The sequence below is a fragment of the Anas acuta genome, chromosome 2 (genome assembly GCF_963932015.1).
Source record: "Anas acuta chromosome 2, bAnaAcu1.1, whole genome shotgun sequence".
NCBI classification, from domain to species: Eukaryota; Metazoa; Chordata; class Aves; order Anseriformes; family Anatidae; genus Anas; species Anas acuta.
Window position 1 is genome coordinate 132,927,991 of NC_088980.1, and position 21,964 is coordinate 132,949,954.

The following is a 21,964-nucleotide window of genomic DNA, read 5'->3' on the forward strand; positions in this document are numbered from 1 at the left end:
ATCTGTTCTTATGCTACCTTTTGTTTTGGACAGAATTTTAAAGAACTACTTCCACTTATCTTGTGATTTTCAGTGTAGAAGTGACTGCTATCTAAATGTGACTTATGACTTTAAACTCTGTAAGGTACCTTCAAGTCAGGTACTCAAAAATTAAATTACGAGTTAAAAATTAAATCAGAAGTTCATATATCACTTAATTTAGGATTAAAATGAATTCCACCATTACAAATAAAGTAGAAGATTAAGTCCTGTGGGACAGTGTCTAGGAATGGTGAACAAGAAAGGCCTGATACCCGAATATTCAATTGCCTTTACTTCCATGTGCAGTGTGGAAGAAATAGACCTTTAGAAGGCTTCCAAGGTGTTATGTTTACTTTCTCATATTATCCAACTATGACATAATCATTATCAAAGGATCCATAATGTAATAATCTCTGTAGAAAGTGAATCTTCTGAAGATGCCCTTCAAATGCAAACTGAAGGTTGTTTAAAACATGCTTAATTTGTGTTTGTCCATGTGTAGGGAATTTATTGATCATCCAGTGTAACTAGTGGATCCAGTACTGAGGTAGGGGAGACTGGACAGGGTAGGGTAGGGAGATGGGAAGGAGAGTCATGGGATTATTGTGATGTGCTATTTGGCATATGCGAAGAAGGAGGGCTCAACACCAAATCTTTGTTGAAACCAAGCAGTACTTCTCCACATGCTCCTATAGTTTTTTTATTGTCTACTACAAATGCAAGTTAATCTTAATTCACAAGTCTCAGAATTCACTACTGAATTCTTCTGTCCTGTTTACCCATGGAAACAATACCTGTACAGTCCCTGTCTATGTCCTCTAGTTTTAGTGTTTTAGCTAATTCAACAGAAGATGGTGGAAAGAGGTGTCCAATGTAATTATGTTTCTACAAATTGTATGAAAATGGCCATTGAAAACAGATCCTACAAGTTCTAAAAAGTGGTAATAGAAACTTGTTAGACATCAGTTAATGTGTAGCCAAAAAAAAAAAAAAAAAAAAACTTTTAATGCCCTCATTGCTGGAAAGATTCAGTTGGAACTTGCACTGTAGAACTGCAAAGGCAGTCAACCTTTAATCTAAACAGACAAAATAAACCAAGCTTCATTAGTTCAAGCACACAAAACTATAATTGTTTAATAATGTCATTCTCAACATCTCATTTTTCAAACATAGAATCATTATTCTTACTCTGATACCTAAGGCTGAAAAATAATCTTAGAATCTTAAATGAACTTGGTTATCCAGTGCTGAAGTTTGTAGCACACTTTCAGAGATAGCTAAGAAATCTCAGTTTTCATGTTTTAGTAATTACAACCTAATTTGTCTGTTTCTCAAAAATCTGTTTTTTATAGACCAGAGAAACAAGTCTCTAAATTAGCAATTGAATCCTTTATTTGCTTCTCAGACTAGTACTTCATTCCCTCTTAAAACTCATTAATACCCCATCAACAGGAAAATGATTTTAAAATTCGAAGACTTTTCTTTCTGTTTTGTTCTTTGTTCCTTACCCATACACACAAATTCAATTACTGTCTCCGTGTAGATGATTTGCGAGTCCCTAATAAGATTTTTCTCTCCAAATTAAACTTGCGTAAATAAAATAAACATTCCACAGTGTAGGTATCTACTTGTCAAGGAGCTGCTCTTGCATTCCTCACAGTCAATGGAAATCTAGTTGGTAAGAGTTAGTGAAATTTATGGTGTTTGATGTTGTAGGAGGTAGTGAGTGATTATATCATTTTTGTTTGCTTGTTTTTCTCTTTCCTTCACTTACTAAACTGTCTGTATCTTAACCCACAAGTTTTCTCACTTTTGCTTTTCTGATTCTCTCCCCCATCCTTTGGAGGGACCAAGCAAGTGGCTTGGGGGTGCTTAGCTTGACCTTGTCAAGGCTGGTTGATTGTACCAGTAAGATTTCCACCAAAAGTAATAAGAGACTAGCTCAGGGGTAGCCACTGAGGATATAGACATGAAAATTTAGGCAAGGTATTTCCCAGCCATTATAACTGTGGCATTGTGGGTAATAAACCGTTCATGTTTAAAATAGTTAATAAGGCAGATTGTACTCTTTTCTTTACTGTATCTCATCCATTAACCTGTCACAGTAATGCCAAATTTCTGTTTGTGGCTTTTCCATATGACCTTGACTTCATCTATGTAGGCAAGAAGCATACTTTGATCAAATTGTGTCTGAATTTTTCTGAGTTTTCTTGCATGATAACATTAAGATGCATTATGATGTATTCTTTCCATGCAGCTAAATCTCATAAACCTGTCAAACTGATTTTCTGTAGCCTCCTGAACATGTGCTATAACCCATTCATATCTGTTCTGAATGCAGCTGCTTAGCTCATTTTCAGTCTGTGGTAACTTTTTATTGCACTAAACAAGTTATTCATCTTTACTTTCAAGGCCTTTCATAGGTGATCTTCCCTGGCATTATTTATTCATTACCAAGCTGTTGATACATCTCTGATTAATCCATTTTGCTAGCCTTCTTCATCCAATGTAATCTTTTCAAACAAATACCTTTTGTGCCCTCTCTTTGGATATAAAGTATACAATACATACTGCCTGATATATTGCATGCTCATCTCAATTTTTGCTTCTCTTTTTGATTTTGTATAGAATCTCTCTCTCTCTCTCTCTCTCTCTCCCCCCCTCTTTTTTTTTTTTTTTTTCTGCTTTCCTCTCAGAACTATGTGTACTGTCCACACAGTACACGGCCTCTAGAAGCCATGTAGTAAATGCATCAGTAAGTTTCTCTGACTGTTATGGTCTGCAAAAATGTAAATCTGAGTTTGTCTGAAAAAGGCTATGCAAATTTACCCTCTGTTATGCAGCTGAGTTCATAGCTGCAGAAATTATCCTTAATTATCTCCCATAATCTGTTTGAATACATATATTAGTGTGCATAACTTATTTAGATATGTCAGTTCTCTGTATAGTTAGGGGACGCAGATGTATCCAAAGTGTAAATCAGGGTACTTTGGTTAGGACACTACATAATGTGCAAGACAAGTTCTCTGATCAACAACTGAAGTTGTCTTACTTTTTCTAGAGGTAAATTCCTAATATAGGTACCTAATTTTATACAATATGAACCCTTCCCCCAAAACTTCTTCCAAGATCTTGATCTAGGTTAAGATAATTATAATCTTCGTCTGCAAGCTATTAATGACCAGAGAGAATTCTGCTTTGGCAAATATATGACTTAATTTATGTTTTGTGATTCACTGGGTGATGATAATACTTGCACTTTTCACTTTTCATTGTAGGATCTTGGAGATCTTTACACTGTCTAGTAATAGCATTTAGAGTAAAAAAAAAAAAAAAAGAGTTGCAGCACATGAACAAATAAGCATAAAATAACATGAATACATTGAGACTTAAAATCTAAAAATGAACAATTAAAATATAAGGATAAGGAGATATATCTCATCACATAACTCATATATGCATTAAATTAAATTTGCCTGTTGTAAAAGGGATCAGAACACAGTGCACAAAGGGATCCTTCACAAGTTTGTTTCCCTACAATATCTGTTGCTGCTACAAAAACTGAAGTTTTAAACTGAAGTATATCCATTAATAAATGAAGATAAGTGTTTATCTTAAAAACAAACAAACAAAAAGCACACAAAAAGGTATATCCATTAATAAATGAAGATAAGTGTTTATCTTAAAAACAAACAAACAGAAAGCACACAAAAATCTTCCACAAACCCTCACTGTATTTCTGATTCCATCTTTACATTGTTAAGTTCCTGATATTTGGCTGGATTCATAAGCATTTTGCTATTTGTTCTGAAACAAAGGTGTGACCATGTGCTATACTGCATATACTCAAAGGGTACCCATATGGAAGCATGTGGATACAAGACTTGGACTTTCATGTTTATTGGATTTGAGGTTACAGCAGTGTTCTGCTTTTATTTATTTTTTTTAAAGTATACTTTTTGTAGTCAGTGAGCACATGCATATACTTCATATAGAATTTATACGTAGTGTTATACATTAGCTGGCTTTCCTATGAGCTATCATGAGAAAGAAATGCTTTGGCTCAAATAGCTTTTGGTGTATTGTTTTTTTGGAGGGGTGGAGGGCCCTTGAGGCGTATTTCCTCCAAAAGTGAAATATGTAGATGGCATCTGATGAAATTAGGATTGTTATTCCTGCCAACTTCTTTTTTTCATTCTGCTAGCCCAATAATAACTCACCAAGGCTTGGTGTGTTTTGTATGTTTTAATTAAAGTTAATTTAATCTTGAGCTGGATTTATTGCTGAACAACTAATTCCTTAACACTAGCTGGAGACCTTGCTGTTAAAAAAAAATGGACTATACTGCCTTCATGCATTCCAGAACTGGTGCCCAGTGTTTTGGAAGGCACGATGCCAAATATATGTATATATATATATTTATATATATATATTTAGCTTTTCATGGAGGAACCTCAGCTGTCTTCTCAACTGTGATAGTTGCTGTTTCTTTTTGTTTGTTTGCTTCTTTTTTTTTCTTCCTCTTTTTTTTTTTTTTTTTTTTTCTTTTCAAGCTCTGACCATAAATGCAGACATAAATATACTCTGAGCAGACTAACTAGAGCTAATAATTTTATTAAGGAGTAGATCTGTCTTGTAAATATACATCTGGCATACAAATAGCATATGTAGATGAAATTGAATAAGCACATTTGGAAAGAGAGCCAAAAAATTTCCTAGAGAATGCATTGGAGAATCTGTGCAGTTCATAAATGATTTGTGGAAGAAAGTCTCCAGCTGAACTCTGGTATAGTTCTCCCTTACAAAGAATAATGATGTAAGCTGATAATGAAATGTAGCATATTAGTAAGTAAATGCAGGGCAATATTTCATATTTATACAACTTTCCAGCAGACGACTAAGGCATTGGTGCTGCTGTGAATGCACGATTTTCATTCCTAATGTCTGTTAAGATTCTTTCAAGTTGCACATGTGCTAATGCAGACCTGTCTGACAGACTACTAGAAATGTGAATTCAGCTTCTCAGACCTCTGAATCCTCTGGAGCCAGAGTACGGGTATACGTGTTAGTATGACTAGACAAGCTGTGCAATGTCCCATCCCTGCGCCTGGGACATACCTGAGCACCATGGACAGAGACTGACAAACCCAGGGAGTGTTGACTCCCTGAAGAAAAAAATGACTTCAACTATAAACTTCTAGGTCAGATAGATCAAGAAGACTGTTAGTGCTAAGATCCTTGACCATCATTTTGTCAAAATAGATGGTTTTCTTCATAGGTCTCATGAAGTTGGGTTCATCTTGGGTTAAGGCCTTTTATCAGTCAACAACTGGTCTTTATTACTCTACAGTGTTGATGCTACTTAAGACGCTACCTCATAGTTTAGTTCTCTGGTTATTCTTACTGAGGTGTAGAGGAGTTCTCCTGTAATCCCTTTTCAAAATACTTATTTCATTTTATTTTGGAGATGGCCAGGTTCTTCACGTGTTATGGCTGACCAGTGTATTATAGTAATTGGTCTAAATCTTTAATCTCTGTTTGTTTGTCAATAATATTTTTTTTTCTTTCTTTCCTGGATTTTCATGAAAATAAAAGAAAATGCTAGATTTTTTTCTATCTGTTTTTGGGTGTAAGTATGTAAAATTTTATGTACAGAAAGGTCAAGATATCTTGATTAGAGAATTCGTAAATGAGTCACACAGTCCACTTGTTTCTACTACTGAAATACTTGATTATCTTTTCTTTTGAACGTAAAAGATACAACTGTCAGTATCTGGAAATCTGCAAAGTGGAGAAGTAGAACAGTGTTTTCCCAAAAATATCTTTGACGTAATTCTCAGATGGCACATGGGGGAAAGATGCAGTTCAGATACTGTATGACTAATACAGTTGAGATACTCCAGTCTCTCTCTGTGGTTCACAGAGTCTCTCTGTGGTCTCTTCAGTCCACTCTGTGGACTGAAGGTGACAGTTGCTTGGGAAGGTGCTGCACTGAAGCATACCTGAAAAAGGAGAGAATGGTTGCTAACACTTGTGTGGACTCTGAAAGATTTATGGTAAATTTTGCAGAATCTATCCTCCCATTTTGCTGTGAAATTCTCCATTTTCCTTAGGCTCTGAATGGCAGATTGAGAAATGCTCTTTGTACCTTCTCTTCAAATAAGTTAGGCAGAAGGTAAAATCCATGTGTGTAGCCCCAGCAAATTATGCCATTAGGAAACAGGGATCTTGCAAGCATGAGCTGTATGTGTGCACCATCAAAGAACTGATACCAAGCTTTCCAATTTTTGAAGGAAAATTATATTATTTACAAAGGATCAATTTTTGTGTTAATAGCTCTTAACAAGCCAGTGCCAAATAATCTTCCAGGGATGTAGATTTGTGTTAAGAAATTGTTATGAAATATACATATTTTTTGTTAACTCAGTAAAAATTGTTAGCCTGGAGTTAGAAATTAAAGCCTTAGATATGAATCATTGGCTGTTTAATTTGTTGGTTTTCCAAGAGGGATCGATAGGAGACTCATTAAATGTGTTAATTCTACATTTCAGGACATCTAGAGGAAATGCTTTTCTTATTACATAATTCAGCATTGTGAAGGAGAGAAATTGACTTTTTCTGAAGCATCAGAGATTTTTCATGACTACAGATAGTGTTTTGAGAGGGATAAGATGTATTAGTGTTGTTTGGGGTTCCATAAACTTGATGTTTGGCTATCTTAATATAGTCTCCTTCAAGAAAAGAAAAGTTACAATAATAATTTTTACTTATATAGTAATATATGCTACAGTATGTAGCAAATGTATAGTTTTTCACAGTAAATAGTAAATGAAGAAAATTTTGAAACTCTTCAGATTAATTGTAGACTTGCTACTTTTTCTGCTTCTGGTTTGCATATCACATTTCTAAAAGAAATGGTATAGATATCCTCTGAACATACATATGTGTCACCAGCTTTTTTCCAAATGCAGAGAATTGTTAATTACTTCATCATACCATGATGATTCACAGTTCTTTTTATGGAAAATATTTTTTTATTGCTGTGACTGTGGTTTTGGCTCTAGCCTAATTAGGAGAAACTATCAAATTAGCAAACTGACAGACCTTTATCCTGTGGTAGGCCTTATTTCTATTTGTATCAAGCTTGTTATTTGATAGTTATCTGCATTTGACAGCTACCAAGAGTGGTGCCACATCTCTTGCTTTTCAGTGTGGCAAGCTGTGATTGTTATGCATCTGGTGCTAGCCAAAGAGCATGGTTTTCAATGAAACTGTGTTGCACAATGTTATCTTATGATAAGGAGTTAGTTAAAGCAAAGAACCACAATATTAATGTACTGTATTTGAACTTATTGTTGTTTGCATTTCTTTCCATGGAATTTATATTCTTATATGAGAACCTTAATGTCACTGCCATTGAGGCTTCTCCACATTACCACTGAAGATTACATGGGATCCTTGTTTTATGATATATTTCTTCTGAGTATTATTACTGTTTGGAATGAAAAAAATTAAAATAATGTTTCTTGTCTTTTGACTAGTTCTTGAGCATATGGAATGCATTGTAGCGAAGTTTAATATGAAAATTAATGAAGTGAGCTGAAATATACTACTGCTTATATCTTTAAAATGTATTTGAACTTTTAGAACATTATATGTCTTACCAGAAAGCCTGAAGTCTTTACTAATTCTGTTTTATAATGCCCCTCTGCTCTTACACACAATTGACACATTTCAGTAACAGGAACAAAAACCCAACAGAGTCAGGACTGGAAACAAAGACTGGTAATTTTAGCTCTGTCTTAACTGCCATGACCTCACCATGAAAAGAATGAGCCACCACTTCTAGAAACTTAATACAAGAAGACTGTGAAAGGTCCACAAGTGAAAAGACAAAAACAAGGGCCAGATTTATGTTCAGATTATCTGCCTATAGATGAGATGTATTTCTCAGCAGTAAGTCTGTGAGCAAAGCAAAATTCCTTCATGGATCCTGCGGGTTTGCTGGTCTGGGTAGCCCCTTTGACAGTTTTACAAAACTTGTCTGAAAGAGTTCAGGTTGTGCCTCTCAATTCTTCTGTGCCCTGTTCAGAGAGCTGAAATGAGAAGCTGATGCAGTTTTTGTGTTGCTTCTTGTGCTCTACACACAGCTTGTACAGCTTATGCTGGATCAAATGCATTCTGGCCATAATTGTCAAAAGTTTCAATTGTCATAACGTCCTAGGAAACACATAAAAATGTAAGCACATGTAGAGAGGCCATAATTGGCTTTTACAGTCAGATGACAACAGAATACTTTGTGGTAGCTGAATTTTTGTTTTCCTTTTAAATACTGAGAGGAAGAACAATGTATGCAGTTCTTAATCCTGCATTAATTGGAAATATCAAATAGGAAAAAGTTAGTGGTCCCTCTTCTGGAAGAATTTTAGCTTAGCTTGTGGTATATTACTGTAACCTCTAGTTTTGTTTTGTACAACTTCTAAGGTAACCTCCTCTTGAACTGAATTATAAAGTTTCTTAGGGTGAAAACTTATTAAATACTAACCATTTCCTTTTATGAGGAAAACTCTTCAGTTCCTTTTAGAAGGAAAGCTTCTAGGTCCAAAATTCTAACAATTAAATTCTAATGTTAAATATTATAAGACTTTAATCTGCTTTCTGCAAAAATGGACATTATTTTAAAACTTCTTTTTCAAAATTGTTCCTTTTTCCTAATGAAGAAGGAGTTTATGTGCTTCCCTTGTAATCACTGATGGAGACCAAACACTTAATGCCAGACAGAGAGCATATGAAAGAACTAACAACTCCTTTGATTCATAGATGTGAACCACCTCTCTGTCCCAGACTATGCACGGTCTCTCTCCCAGAACACACACACACATATCTATACGAAAGCTTAGACTGGACTCTCACATTGAAGGTGGACTTCAGAAAGGCACCTTGTGTGTTGCACAAGCCAGTCCTGTGTCCCTACTGCAAGATGTGGTATCCAACAAGATTTACAGAGGATCTCTGCCAAGCAATTTCACCTAATCTTAGTTTCTAGAAGGAAAAACAGTGAAATGACAGTATAGGCTGTTGCTCTGAAGCATAGTCTGAGGAGTCTCTCTGCTGCCTTGTAAGAAGCCAATGTAGACTTGTTTTCTGTCTTGGGTATCTGAAACTGAACAGCAACCACAGCTGCTGCTCTGCAGATATATCTCTGCTAAAAGAGGCATATTGGGAGACTTTCTAAGAGAAAGATGGACATTGTCCTCTATAGCCAAGCAATGAAGGTAACTAGTAACCTGTAAAGTTAAATCCTAACCAATTCAGTTCATTTTCTATTTCAATATAAAAATCAAATATTTTCTGTGTTTCTGGACCCACAGCTTTACATGATGGGAAAAAAAAAGTTAATATCTGAAGGATTAAAAAAAAACCAGGCACCTGAAAACAATGAACTCTGGAATATTTTTTTGTTGTTAAAAAAAAAAAAAAAATGAAGAAAGCAGACTGAAAGGGCTCCATCCAAACCAAAATTATAGGTTTTGAACTGCTTGTAAGAAATAACCATCTGACTGCCTGGAGCCCTGGCAGTTTCAAACCCTTGTTTGTTGGAATAGGGGGTGGAATGGTACTGCCTCCTCCTGTGAGAGTTTTCTATTAAAAGAGTTTGGAAACCTTATCGAGACAACCTGGAAAAACAGTAGCTGAGGCCATAAATCATATCCGTGACCTATTTGTTTCTGTTAGTGATGACGATGCAAAAGAAAGTGTGAAAACTTTGATGACAGACAATAGATGAAAAACCTTTCTCATTTCTTCCTGATCCTTGTTGTAAAGCTCTCTTTGCAACGGCTTATGGTCTAGATTTTTGTAAATGAAGGTGTTTCTTTTCCTGCTCTTAATAAAATCATAGACATTTCCTCATTAAAAAAAAAAAAAAACAACGCAGAATAGTTTTTATTTTACCTTCATGCAAAGAAGTAATTTCATTTAACTTTCCATAGGGCTGGCCTTTGCTGTTCTATCTTCAGTCCATCCAGTTTTCGGTTTATACGGCTCTTTCTTCCCTGCCATTATTTATGCCATATTTGGAATGGGTCGTCATGTTGCGACAGGTAAGTGTCTATTTGCTAAAACATTTTCTGAAATAAGGAACTGATAATTGAAATAAAAGTATGTCATGAGATCAATGGAAGGAAAATAATTTAAAGACTAAACAGAAATATATATATATTTCTTCTTTTTATGACTATTTCTTTTTTTCCAGTTTACACAATGTTGAATTACCCAGACACCAGGAGATCCACCTCTTCCTTAAATGAGGTTTCACCTAGTTCAACAGGGACAAGCATGAGGAAGTGGTAGCCCAGAAGTACCAGACTCCTGACATCAGCAGAGCTTCATATAAGTCTAGTCCTGAAAGTCCTAGTCCTGGACAAGCAGCGTGCACTCCATGTTATATGGCATCCCGTATTGCTCCAACTAATGTATGCTTGTGGGACCAGTGACTGGATCTGAAATCATTAATAAAGCTCTTTTTTAAAACCCATTAGAAATATCTCTATCTGTATATCTCTATATACAATACAAGACAAAGTGCATCTGAATTATATCAGTGTCTTTAGGTTTTGCAACATGGACAAAGAAATAATTTGGTAAATTCTGTTTACCTTTTAGGGGAAAAGCCATCAATGTTAAATTTGGCTGACTAGTAATTCTTATGCCAGGCATTCTAATATTCAGTTAAATTATTTAAAATTTCTGAACAGCTAAACAATATTTTAGAGGAGGAGGAAAGCCAGAAGTTTGTTTTCCCTAAATGTGCAGAAAGTTTTTGAGCCTTCTGATGTCTGAGAAAGAGCTGTGGATGCCAATATCAACTTGAAGCTGTAATGAATGTTGGAATGCACTCTGCTGATTTAAGAAATATTTTTTAAAGTGAAAATTTAGAATTTGGAAAATAATGTTGCTACTTGAGTAGAGATAGACTAGTATACTTTCTATACTAGTATACTAGTATACTTTTTTTTTTTAATATATTAAAACATGAATCTATAATGAAAAGTTGTTAAAAAACAATAATTTGGCAATGGATTGTCAGCTGTTTGTTATTGTGAAGTTATTAGGAAGATAAGAAAGTCTCATATGATCATATGTAGGAAAGTGGATAAAACAGTATCTGGTTGACCTAAATTCTACTAATGAAAACAGATGAGGCAACAAGTAAGTGCAAGCAGATAAGGCTGATCTTTTATCCTTGGGACGGAATAGCATTCAAAAAGTGATTTGCTGAGAGTTCCTCAGTTCTATGGCTGAGAATTCCTGCACAATCCCTTTTGTGGAAACCTGGAAACCTGTTCAGATGTCTTCCAGACAAATTTATTATTATTATTATTATAAATAAACTTGTGTGATATATGTTGTTGAACCTTTCAGTAGAAATGTCTCATGTACTTATCCCATCAGCCACAGTTAAGTAATTGTGGCAAGCAGGCTGAATTGGAGCAATACTGTCTCTCTCAGAACTCCAAATGCTCTGTAATTGCTCTTGTACATAGCTGAAAATCTCCTCTCCTAACAGCAGCTTCTACAATATCAATGGGGCTCTCTATATGTGCACAGGCTGCAAGAATGTCCTTTGTTAGTTAAATCACTTATGTTAGCAGGAAATAGGAAATTTCATCAATGGCCATGTTCTGTCAACTTTTACTTGAAATATCACTTCTATGACATTGTTGATCTAATTTGAAAGATTATTTACCTAAATAACAAATCCCTACATGTTTTTTCTTGTCTGCTCTTGATAGAAGTGATTTTGAAGGATCTTCTGTTAGCATCTTTATCTGTGATAGGAAGGCCATGCAATATAGTAGGTCAGATGTACACAGGAATCAGGAAGGCTAAAAAAATGAATTTGAAGACTGCTGTGGATAAGATGATCAAACTGGTAGTTAAAAGATCTTTAAATACATCAAAGTGAGGAAGACAGGAAGGAAACTGTTGTGACACTTTTCTGACAAAGATATAAATGGGACATTCTATAATAAGGTCACAAGACCATTGAACTGCCAGAAGGGCTCTGGAGGGAATCCTGGAAACTGTATTTCTCCCCTATTATTACAGACTACGGTAAAAAATAAGATCACTGAAAGTTACGTATGATCAGAGTTTGCTGGAAAGGTGTTAATGTGACTTCTACGTAGGAAAATCCCATCTCACTAACCTCCTAGAGTTCTATAGGAGAGTTAGTAAGCACATAACAAAAAGAAATACTTTGAATGTAAGATATCAGAATGGTCAAACAGCTGCTGATAAGGTTGCACACCAAAGATTATTAAAGAAACTAAATTGCCCTTGTGATAGAAGAAAAGTTATTTTATTAATTATTAGCTGGTTGGAAGATAAGAAGACAAAGATAAGACTCAATGGTAATTTTTCAGGGTGGAGGAGTCCTAGTAGGGTCCCAAAGAACTTGTGATGGGAGTTTTACTATATCGAGGCCAAGGTGATGGCAGAACTGTACTCACCAGGTTCTGTACAAATAGGGAAGAATAAGAATAATGAGAGCTCAATGAAACTGGTGAGATCACTTTAAAAGAAAGTATAGAATAAAGAGAATACTATGGCAGATGTTGAGCCTCTGGAACCTGCTCCCAGAGGACATTGTGGAGGAAGAAAATACAAGCAGGTTCAAACAGAAGATTCAACAAATTCATGAATGGTAGTCCATAAGGAAAATCTAAAATGACCAAATAAGGATGTACCTCAATACAACAGCTATGGATGCTGTGGTTTATGAGGGGAATAGACTGCAGAAAGTGGCCAGGCTCGTGTACTTTCCTTGAGTAATACCTCTGATTTCCACAGCTGGAGTTGGAGTACTGGGCCAGATGGGCCACTGAGGGGCACTGACATAGCTGGGCGTTTCCTGTGCTATAGGAGCTCCATGTGATATATTTGTCCTTTAAAATATTGGATTATCATCCTTCTTTATCTATGTTTTGTTAAACTTGCTTTACCTCTCTAAGAAAAGTTGTGAGTTTTTTTGTTTTGTTTTGTTTTGTTTTCTTTCCTAACCTGCCTCCAGTGCAGATTATTTCTTGATTTTTATTTTTAAACATACACATCTGATAACTGTATTGGGCTAATGATTAGGTATGTAGTATGATTTAATTACCCTAGAAATTTGAATAGTGAACATTTGGGACCTTTAGACAAAAAATATTTCATCACACACATGGTAAGTCAAAAACATCTGTAGTACCTTCAAATAATTGTGAATAATTATGTTTCAACCTCTTTTATTAATATGTCTACATAAATATTCTCATGAAAAGTTTGCATTTAATTTAGATATCTAAATGGTATTTTACATGAAGAAATTTGTAATATGTGAAAATATTATCTTAGAAATTATTGTTAGGATTGCACAAAATGACACTCACTCAAAATGGCCAAGTATTGAAAAAGTGATCATTAGTGATGAGCACACATATACAATCATTGGTAACTTTTTTTTTTTATTATTTTTATTGTATTATTTTTTTTTTTAGGAACGTTTGCTTTGACTTCCTTAATATCTGCCAATGCAGTTGAACGTCTTGTTCCCTCAGCTGGCACTAATTTCACTGCAAACAATAATTCAGGAGTCTTGGGCCTATCAGAATTTGAAATGCAGAGGATTGGAGTTGCAGCTGCAGTTTCATTTCTGGGAGGAATCATTCAGGTAAATGGTGAACATACATTCTGTATGCTGCTGATGTTTGGCATTTGTGACAACTCTGACTTTTATAATATACTTTTTTCACTTCTCCAAGAAAAACTGATCATGGGTCTGGTCTAACGTTCATGAATGTGCTTTAAGAATTTGCTGTTTGAGATGCAGTAATTATTTGTATACATGCTCCTAGGGTGTTGTAATGTGAAGTAAAACCACATTCCATCAGCTCTAATATAACATTCAGTTGCTGTTGGTGTTCCCTTTCCTTCTCCTTCAGAAACAAAACATGAATCAGCTCTCTGGTAAGCACTGACATATTCCTGAGGTTTTCTATTGCTTTTGGCCTGAAGAGAAATACTATACAATATTCAATAATTAAAAACAGTAGGGGAAACATCTTTAAATTCTCTTTAGAGTTCATACACCCATCATTAAAGCAAAATAAATTAGTGAAACAGATGTCTTCAAATGATTCTCCAAAGCTTATTCAAATGATCAGAGGTCTTTTAAATTTTTTCTCTTTTCCTATTTTCACCACAAGCACTGAATTCATTTATCCATTGCCAGTTGCTTAGGTCTTCAAAGAAGGCTTCCATCTTTCCTTGTAAATATTAAAATGGACGAAATGTTCCAGCACTTGACATGCAACACCTCCTGGTACCTCACTTCCTGGAAGAAATCCAGATCCATACACTTGGTTCTTTGGTTCCCTCTACCATGCAAAGGATGAGCTAAGGAGCCCACATTGGCATCTCCAGTGGCTTGGAACTTGGAAGGAACTGAGGCATAGGCATATGCTAGTTGGTAGGGAGTATCAAGAAGTGTGGCCATTCCTGCTTTTTTTTTTTTTAAAAAAAATATATATATATTTATTTATTTTTTATGTTTGTTGGCGGTGGTTTTGTTTTCTTTTATTGGATACAGACTTATAACTTGAGTTTACCATATGAGGGAACCCCCAGAGACAACATGTAGATTAGACCTGGTGCAGATAACATCACACCTTTCCTAGAGAGGCTGTGTAGTCTCCCTCCTTGGAAATCTTTAACAGCTGTGTGGGCATGGTCCTGGGCAAGCAGCTCTAGGTGGCTCTGTTTGAGCAGAAGTTTTGGACCAGGTGACATTCAGAGGTCCCTTCCAACCTCAACCATTCTGTGATTCACTGTGAACCACTCTGTGATTGTGCCTGGCTTCTGTATGTGCACCAATGAGTGTAACACACCACTGCATTGTGTGTAGAGTGCTTGTAACAGCTAAAAGTCCTTTGAGCATACACATTGGTACTGCTGTGCTCAGAGAATATCAGTCTCTTATGTCATCCCCACTTGTGTGTTAAAATGCCAAAATGCCTAAAGTGGGAAGTTGCCTGCATTTGATCTAAGTTTAAAATCCAATGCAGAAAAATTTTACTTAGCTGCTGCAGAATCCCATTAGGTGTGTAAATCCTCTAGACCTCTTCCTCTTTCATTTTGAAAAGTTCTTCTTTATTCATATGCTTTAAACTGCCCCAGCTGACTTATCTTAGCCTCTATCGTATTTAAGCCTGACTGGAATGAGAAGAACTGGAAAATCCTTTGCTCGAGTCTTCAGAGTGAGTCTGGGAGGGAGCTGTGCCAAGTGTGTGGGCAATTCTCCCAGATCAGTAAGGTTGTTTTTATTACAGCCCTACTAATAGAGTTGGTGCTTGCTGTGCTGCCACTAGTGCTTCATGCAAGTGTAATGGTGAGAGCATTTACCTGGGACACAGAGAACAGATTAAAATATGCATTTCCCATATCCCAGAGGACTGCCTAGAGGCTGCTCATCACAGACATTCAGGTGGAAGTCCAGATAAAAACTGTGATTAAATTTTGCCATCATCTTAGGTGCTGTGAATTGTGAGAATACTCATTTCTCATTTTGATTCCAGTCTCCTGGCTAGCAGTTGCTGCAGTTATCAGATAAGGAGACAAGGTGAATCTTGCTGGTAGTGGAGAGCTCCATCAATGACCTGTGTCATCTTCTGATCAGAGTAAATAAAAAATTAATGAATCATATGGAATAGGTGTTGTATTCTGGTATGAGAAGATTAATATGACGTTTTGGAGCAATAGATTTCCACTGAGGACATCCTGAACTGCAAAAGGAAAAAAAGTGGAATCGTCACTGTTGTTGGGATGGTACTTATCTAGGAAAGGAGCAAACCTTCATTTTGTTGTCTTCTCATAAAGCTGTTTTTTTACATTGAAACGCAGTGTTCTAACCAGTCCCTAATTACATGGGGGGACATAATTACATAATTACATTACATTAAGGAAACTACAATAAATGGCTGATGCTGTGACTATTCCATACTATGGACATTTTCCACACAAAGGATGAACTGTCCCTCTCCAAAACATCATGTTCCTTCTTAGAAAGAGTATGTAAAGACTTGAACTTGGCCAGGAAAATGATTTGACACTATTTTTCAGCTACTATATCTAAAAAGCATTAAAAACAACTTTTATAATTGGTTGCTGATGAGCAGTATTGGAAAGAAAAAAAGGTTTCTGCTTATCCAGAAAACATATTAATGTGACCTGCTATAAGTTTGTTTAATAAGGAAGGAGCACCTTTGAACATGAAGCATGTTTTTGAAAAGCTAATATTCTTATCCAATACTTTGCTTCCCTGTGGAGAAAATTATGTTGCTCTATTCTATGTAATACGTAGTTCGTTCTGAAACCAAACATAAATCTTTATTATACAGTGGTAATCAGGAAAAGAGCTCATTTTCCTTTTACAATGGAAAGATTTGGTTAATGACTTTCTGCAGGCTGATATTCTGCATCTTAGAAAGGACGGCTAGGATGGATGGGAGTTCTGGTTCCCACAATGACAACACAGCACAGCATGCTATGTGTTAGTCTAGACCACAGAAGGAAGTCTTCAGGTCTTGGAATGAGGAAAGCTCATTCCACACACCACCAGAAGCTACAAAATACTTTAAACTCAACTATAATGAACTTAAGAGCAGTAGTTCTAGGAAGAAATTCTTTACTCAAAGGTTGGTGAGGCAGCCTCTGCCAGTGCCCAGAGAAGCTGGCAGCCTCTGCCAGTGCCCCATCCCTGGAGGTGTTCAAGGCCAGGCTGGATCTGGTCTGGTGGGAGGTGTCCCTGCCCATGACAGGGGGTTGGAACTGGGTGGGCTTTAAGGTCCCTTCCAACCTGAACCATTCTATGACTATAAATCAAAAGAACAAAAGACACCAATTATGTCTATTTTAACAGGCCAAAAAGAACTTTAAACTGGTGACTCAGTGAAGCTGAACTGTCTGTGTCATATTGGTCTCCAGAAGTTCCCAAGATATCTTCACTTTTGCAACCTTTGATTTTGAGATAATCTACAGAAAATACCAAATGAAAGTTTCACAGTCTGTACTGTTTCCTTACAAGAGATATTCCCTGTGCTTGAACTCATCTTCTTAGCCCAGGCAGCAAATGATTCAAAAGAGTACCACCACTTCTAGTTCTGTGTAATGTTCAAAAAAGAATCATCTCCTTCCAGAACACGGAGTTTGGAGGGTTTTAAAATGTTCTCCAAAACTGAATTCATTTAACAGGTAGCACATTATCAGACTCCATTACTTTGGACAGAAAGTTTGAGATTAGTGATTTCCAAGAAGCCTGTTATGCGTGAAAAATTCTTACTGGCCATAAAGTTAAAATGACTACACAATGAGAGTGGAATTTTAACAATAATAAACTGAGCTTGTTGTCATGGGAAGTAAGTATTGAAAGTGGACAAGAACCAAAAGTGCTTGAATTAATGAACATAGAGGAGTTTGCTTTCTGCAATTACTCATATCTCTTCTCCTTGCTAAATCCCCATCTTTTTCTACTACTCTACCACTTCTGTTTAATCACTTGGTTTCATAATTTTTTTCTGTGATTTTTTTTTTTTTTATTATTTTTTTCTGTAATGTGCATTAACTCAAGACTGCTTTCCCTCACTCTCTCCTGGGTATTTTCCCTTTCCCTGACAGCTCCTTCTGATTTCATATGCATGAATTTTATCAAGAATTTATACTAATGAAAGCAAAATTAATCTCAAGATTAATGAAAAAGACACAGAAAGAAACTAGAAAAAGACACAGAAAAACTAGAAAGAAAAATAAACTTTTTTTTTTTTTTTTTTTTTAAACTCATATTACTCTCTCTTTGAATTACTCCCTCATCTCCTAGGAACTAAATTTTGAAAAAGGAAAAATTCTGGAGAAAATCCTAAACTATGTGAAAATTTTATTCTTTTTACAGTTTAAGAAAAACCCATTATTAGTACAAATAACAAAAAGAGAAACATATTTGCTTTTGGCAGTATTTTGTATTTTATTATTTGCTATTCTGACGCTTCACAGTCAGTTTTCTCTGTAATTTTTGTGCATCAACAGGGAACAAAAATCATACAGTACACCAGAAAAGACTAGGAACCCACAAAAGTTAGCATCATGACAGTAATGAAGATAAAGTAGATTACTATAAATTTTAAATTAGTAGATTACTCTAAATATTAAACTCTGCATTTTGATTATTGCTCAGTGGGTAAAAGATTTTATGACATAACATAATGTGCTGTAATTGTGCACTGTCACATTAGCTTACTCTCACATGGTGTTTATCCAAAAAGCACTGTTAGCCAAGCTAAGGACTGTGTCTGTCCTCCAGCAGAGAAGGTTAACTTGAGACTTGATCTATGCCTGTATAAATGCTAAAAATACAAAATATATACATCACAAGAAAACTTACATGAAAAGGGTTTTGGGAAGTTGATTGTTTGGGGAAGTTGTTTTCCAAACAATGTTTTGCCTCCTCTCCATCTAAGCTGTTCTGTACATTACTAATGTTACAAGGACAACAGGAATTTGACATGCCAGCTTATGCTGAAAATTGCATCCTTCTATTCAGATGTTTTCTCTTCTGGTTGTTTCATGGATGCACACTTAATTAATTTAGCTATAAAGTGAATAAAGAGCAGGATGTACACGCTGATGAAGAGTTGCCATTTTTTCTGGAAGTCCTGAGTTACCTTCTACAATAAGAGACTGATGATCAGCATAGGCAGGTGCTTGTTGTTTCATTGAGCGGCTACAGAAATTGCCCATCTGAAACCATAGGCCAGATTTGTATTTATTTTATATAACCCATAGTTATACACAAACAATAAGAAGTATGCTTTAAATGTGACTAACCTTTTAGTTTCTACCTGTGAAGTAGAGTCACATGGCCTCAAAATGCTGAAAAATTAAAAAAAAAAAAAAGTAAATGTGTATGAGATGCAGAATTTATTTTCTGTAATCATAAATCTCTGTAATTCACTGTAGTAATAATAACTTTATCTGAAATATTAGTATTATTTAATATTTCTCAGTGATATTAGTTATTTCACTGAACTGCCTCTGTGGTTTTGATTTTGATTAAATAAATATCCATCTCATCCTCTGGAAAATAAAATATAATACGTTTAGAAATTTCACATCAGTACAATACAAACTGATCTTAGGAAACAAAGAAAAACTCACTAGGGGAGGGAAAATTTATTCCTTATTGAACTTTGCTACTGCGAACAATATTTTAAATATCTGAATAGGCACACTATTGGAACAAACAGATAAACAAAATATTTGAAGTTAGTAATTATTGGTTTCAGACATGACTAACTAAATTACTACTCACTGACAGTATAACAGTAATTATCTTTATTGGGGTCCAATCTGGAATGGCAATCAATGTTCTGATTTTTTGTAGTACTGAGCAGTTCTACTATTAGTTGGAAATAGAGAAAATTATCCTCATATTTCATCTCTTGAAGGAATTAGGAAATTGCTCACTAGAGGTTTTTATGTTAAATAAAAACCGCTCAGTTTTTGTTTTGTGTGTGTTTTATTATTTTATTTATTTATTTATTTATTGGTGAGCTTTTATACTTGTAGCTCGCTGCATACAGGTGAGATTCATGGTGAAAAAGCACATGGTGGTCATGTGTAAGGAATAGTAACATTTAAAAAGGATTGTTTTAACCTCAAAACTACAACAAAAACAAATATAAAGGAGACTGATGTGTTCTGAAGTGACTATTTAATATGGTAAACACAAAATAATCCTCATGGAAAGTATTGTCATAAACAATTCTGAGCAGAGTCGTTTAACTTTTCATGCAGAACAACAAATGCAAAAGGATATAAAAGTAAATAATAATAATAATAATAATAATACTTTTTGATCTAATGAGGCTGCAGAACTGACTGTAAGGGGGATAATTTAAATATAATTTAATGTAATCCAGCAAAGTATTGCATGTTATGCAAACCACAGTAGCATCTGTAAGTCAGTAACAACCTTGGTCAAAGAAATAAACTCTGTCAAATCTCATTCTTTAAAGAAAATAAGTGATTGCAGTCTGGGATAAAAGGAGATAATATAGTAGGACACTTAATACTTTGGGGTTTTGCACTATATTTGTATGAAGAATCTACAATAGTTGTAAACAGATTCCCAGATTAGAGAGGAATTCTATGATCCTATCCATGCACTCTGAAATAACTTCTGTAAAAGTTTCAGGGCAGCTGAAATTATCTTCAAGATCAAATACATGTATAACTGAGCCAAAGTCTACTTTTTTTTTTTTTTTTTTATTTTTTTTTATTTTTTTCCTAGAGGAGAAATCTAGTTTGAATATAGGATTGTGTTTATGAAATTAGATGTTGATTTTCCTTCCTGTTTTAAGATTTCTGATTTTATACAGATATTCTATTTTAAGTTAGTTCAAGTATTGCCCAAGTACATAGGAAGTAGATTTTTAAAGTCTTTAAAATACCTTGCTTTTACTATAATTGTATAGATTTTGTTGAAACAGCACATGAAACCATATAAACTTCTCTGGTTTTCTGTAAAGAAGAAAATATTTTTGTACCCTCCATCATCTAAAGCAAATTCTGTATCTCTTACCTGAATAGCTGCAAAACCAGAAACCTCTGCATTTGAAGTTGATGTAACTATGGATTGGTCATACATGAAATATTTGATATTGTAGCATGAGAGCACCAAGTATTATGATATATCAGACAATATGCTCAGGGTCAGTAGGATATCAGGTGGCTAAAATTCTGACAGAGGAGCTAAGATAATGTGTGACTGTGTGGAATAGGGACACTGGTGGCACAGTGTCCTGGGGCAGGGCAGAGCCCTCTAAGTCTCAGTGTAAGCCTCATGTCCCTGCAGTTTTAGCACCCAATAAATTTGGTAGCTATTGACATTACTGACATTGGGAATCATGCTATCGACAAGTTGGCATTGGTTAGGTGGACCACAACCCTTTGCCTACTCAGTATGACTATCAGAGGAGCAGGAATGAGTCAGTACCACACTTATTCAGCTGATGTTTTTATAGTATTTGTTTTTCTCCCATATTTGAGTAACAGAGAATAATAAGCGTCACATGAAGACAGCTTCTCTGAGTTGTCTTACATTACTAAACTAAAGCTAGAATCTGGTAAACCAGTGATGTGAATGAAATAATGCAGATGAACCAGTGAGTTCAGTTTTAAGTTCAGTTCATCCTTCAAAGGACTTGTGTGTTCTATTCTCAATTGTCTTACAGTTTATTAAAAGGACTCTCACTGCCCTATCACCAGGAAGCTGCACTTTATTACTCTTACTGATGCACATACCTTTGCTTTCCAGGTAGCAATGTTTATGCTGCAGTTGGGCAGTGCCACCTTCTTGTTAACAGAACCAGTGATCAGCGCAATGACAACAGGAGCAGCGACACATGTGGTGACTTCACAAGTGAAGTACTTGCTGGGAATGAAAATGCCATATATATCAGGACCACTAGGATTTTTTCATGTGAGTTCTGTAAATGAGATAGGTTATTTCATTAGCTAAAATTTTCTTAACACACTATGTGTTGTTTTTTCTTTTTTTCTTTTTTTTTTTTCTTTATATATATGTGCAGAATTAGAGATGCATGTGTGAATGAAGAAAAAGTAACACTAAAAAGTTTTTTTCACTACTTCTGTTTGTAGAAACAGATTAGGAAAGCTTGATGAAGAGTTAGCAGGACTGGTCATATTTTGAAAGGGTACAATAACCAATTTACAATATAAACATATTATAGCATCAATATTTCCTTTCATTAACATGAGAAATTACAGATTTTATACACTTACAGGGAGGGTTAACTCCTGCATGATCAGCTTCTGAGAGAGAACACTA

At 35.3% G+C, this 21,964-nt stretch overlaps 1 protein-coding gene across 1 annotated transcript in view; it reads left to right on the top strand.

Annotated features, from left to right (window-relative positions):
- SLC26A7 (solute carrier family 26 member 7) overlaps positions 1 to 21,964 on the top strand; it is an 84,303-nt gene that overhangs the window by 19,138 nt on the left and 43,201 nt on the right. The window contains exons 4-6 of the mRNA XM_068672245.1: positions 10,014 to 10,124; positions 13,563 to 13,735; positions 21,431 to 21,595. Of these exons, the coding sequence (XP_068528346.1) occupies positions 10,014 to 10,124; positions 13,563 to 13,735; positions 21,431 to 21,595 (449 nt within the window). The remainder of the gene's footprint in view (positions 1 to 10,013; positions 10,125 to 13,562; positions 13,736 to 21,430; positions 21,596 to 21,964) is intronic.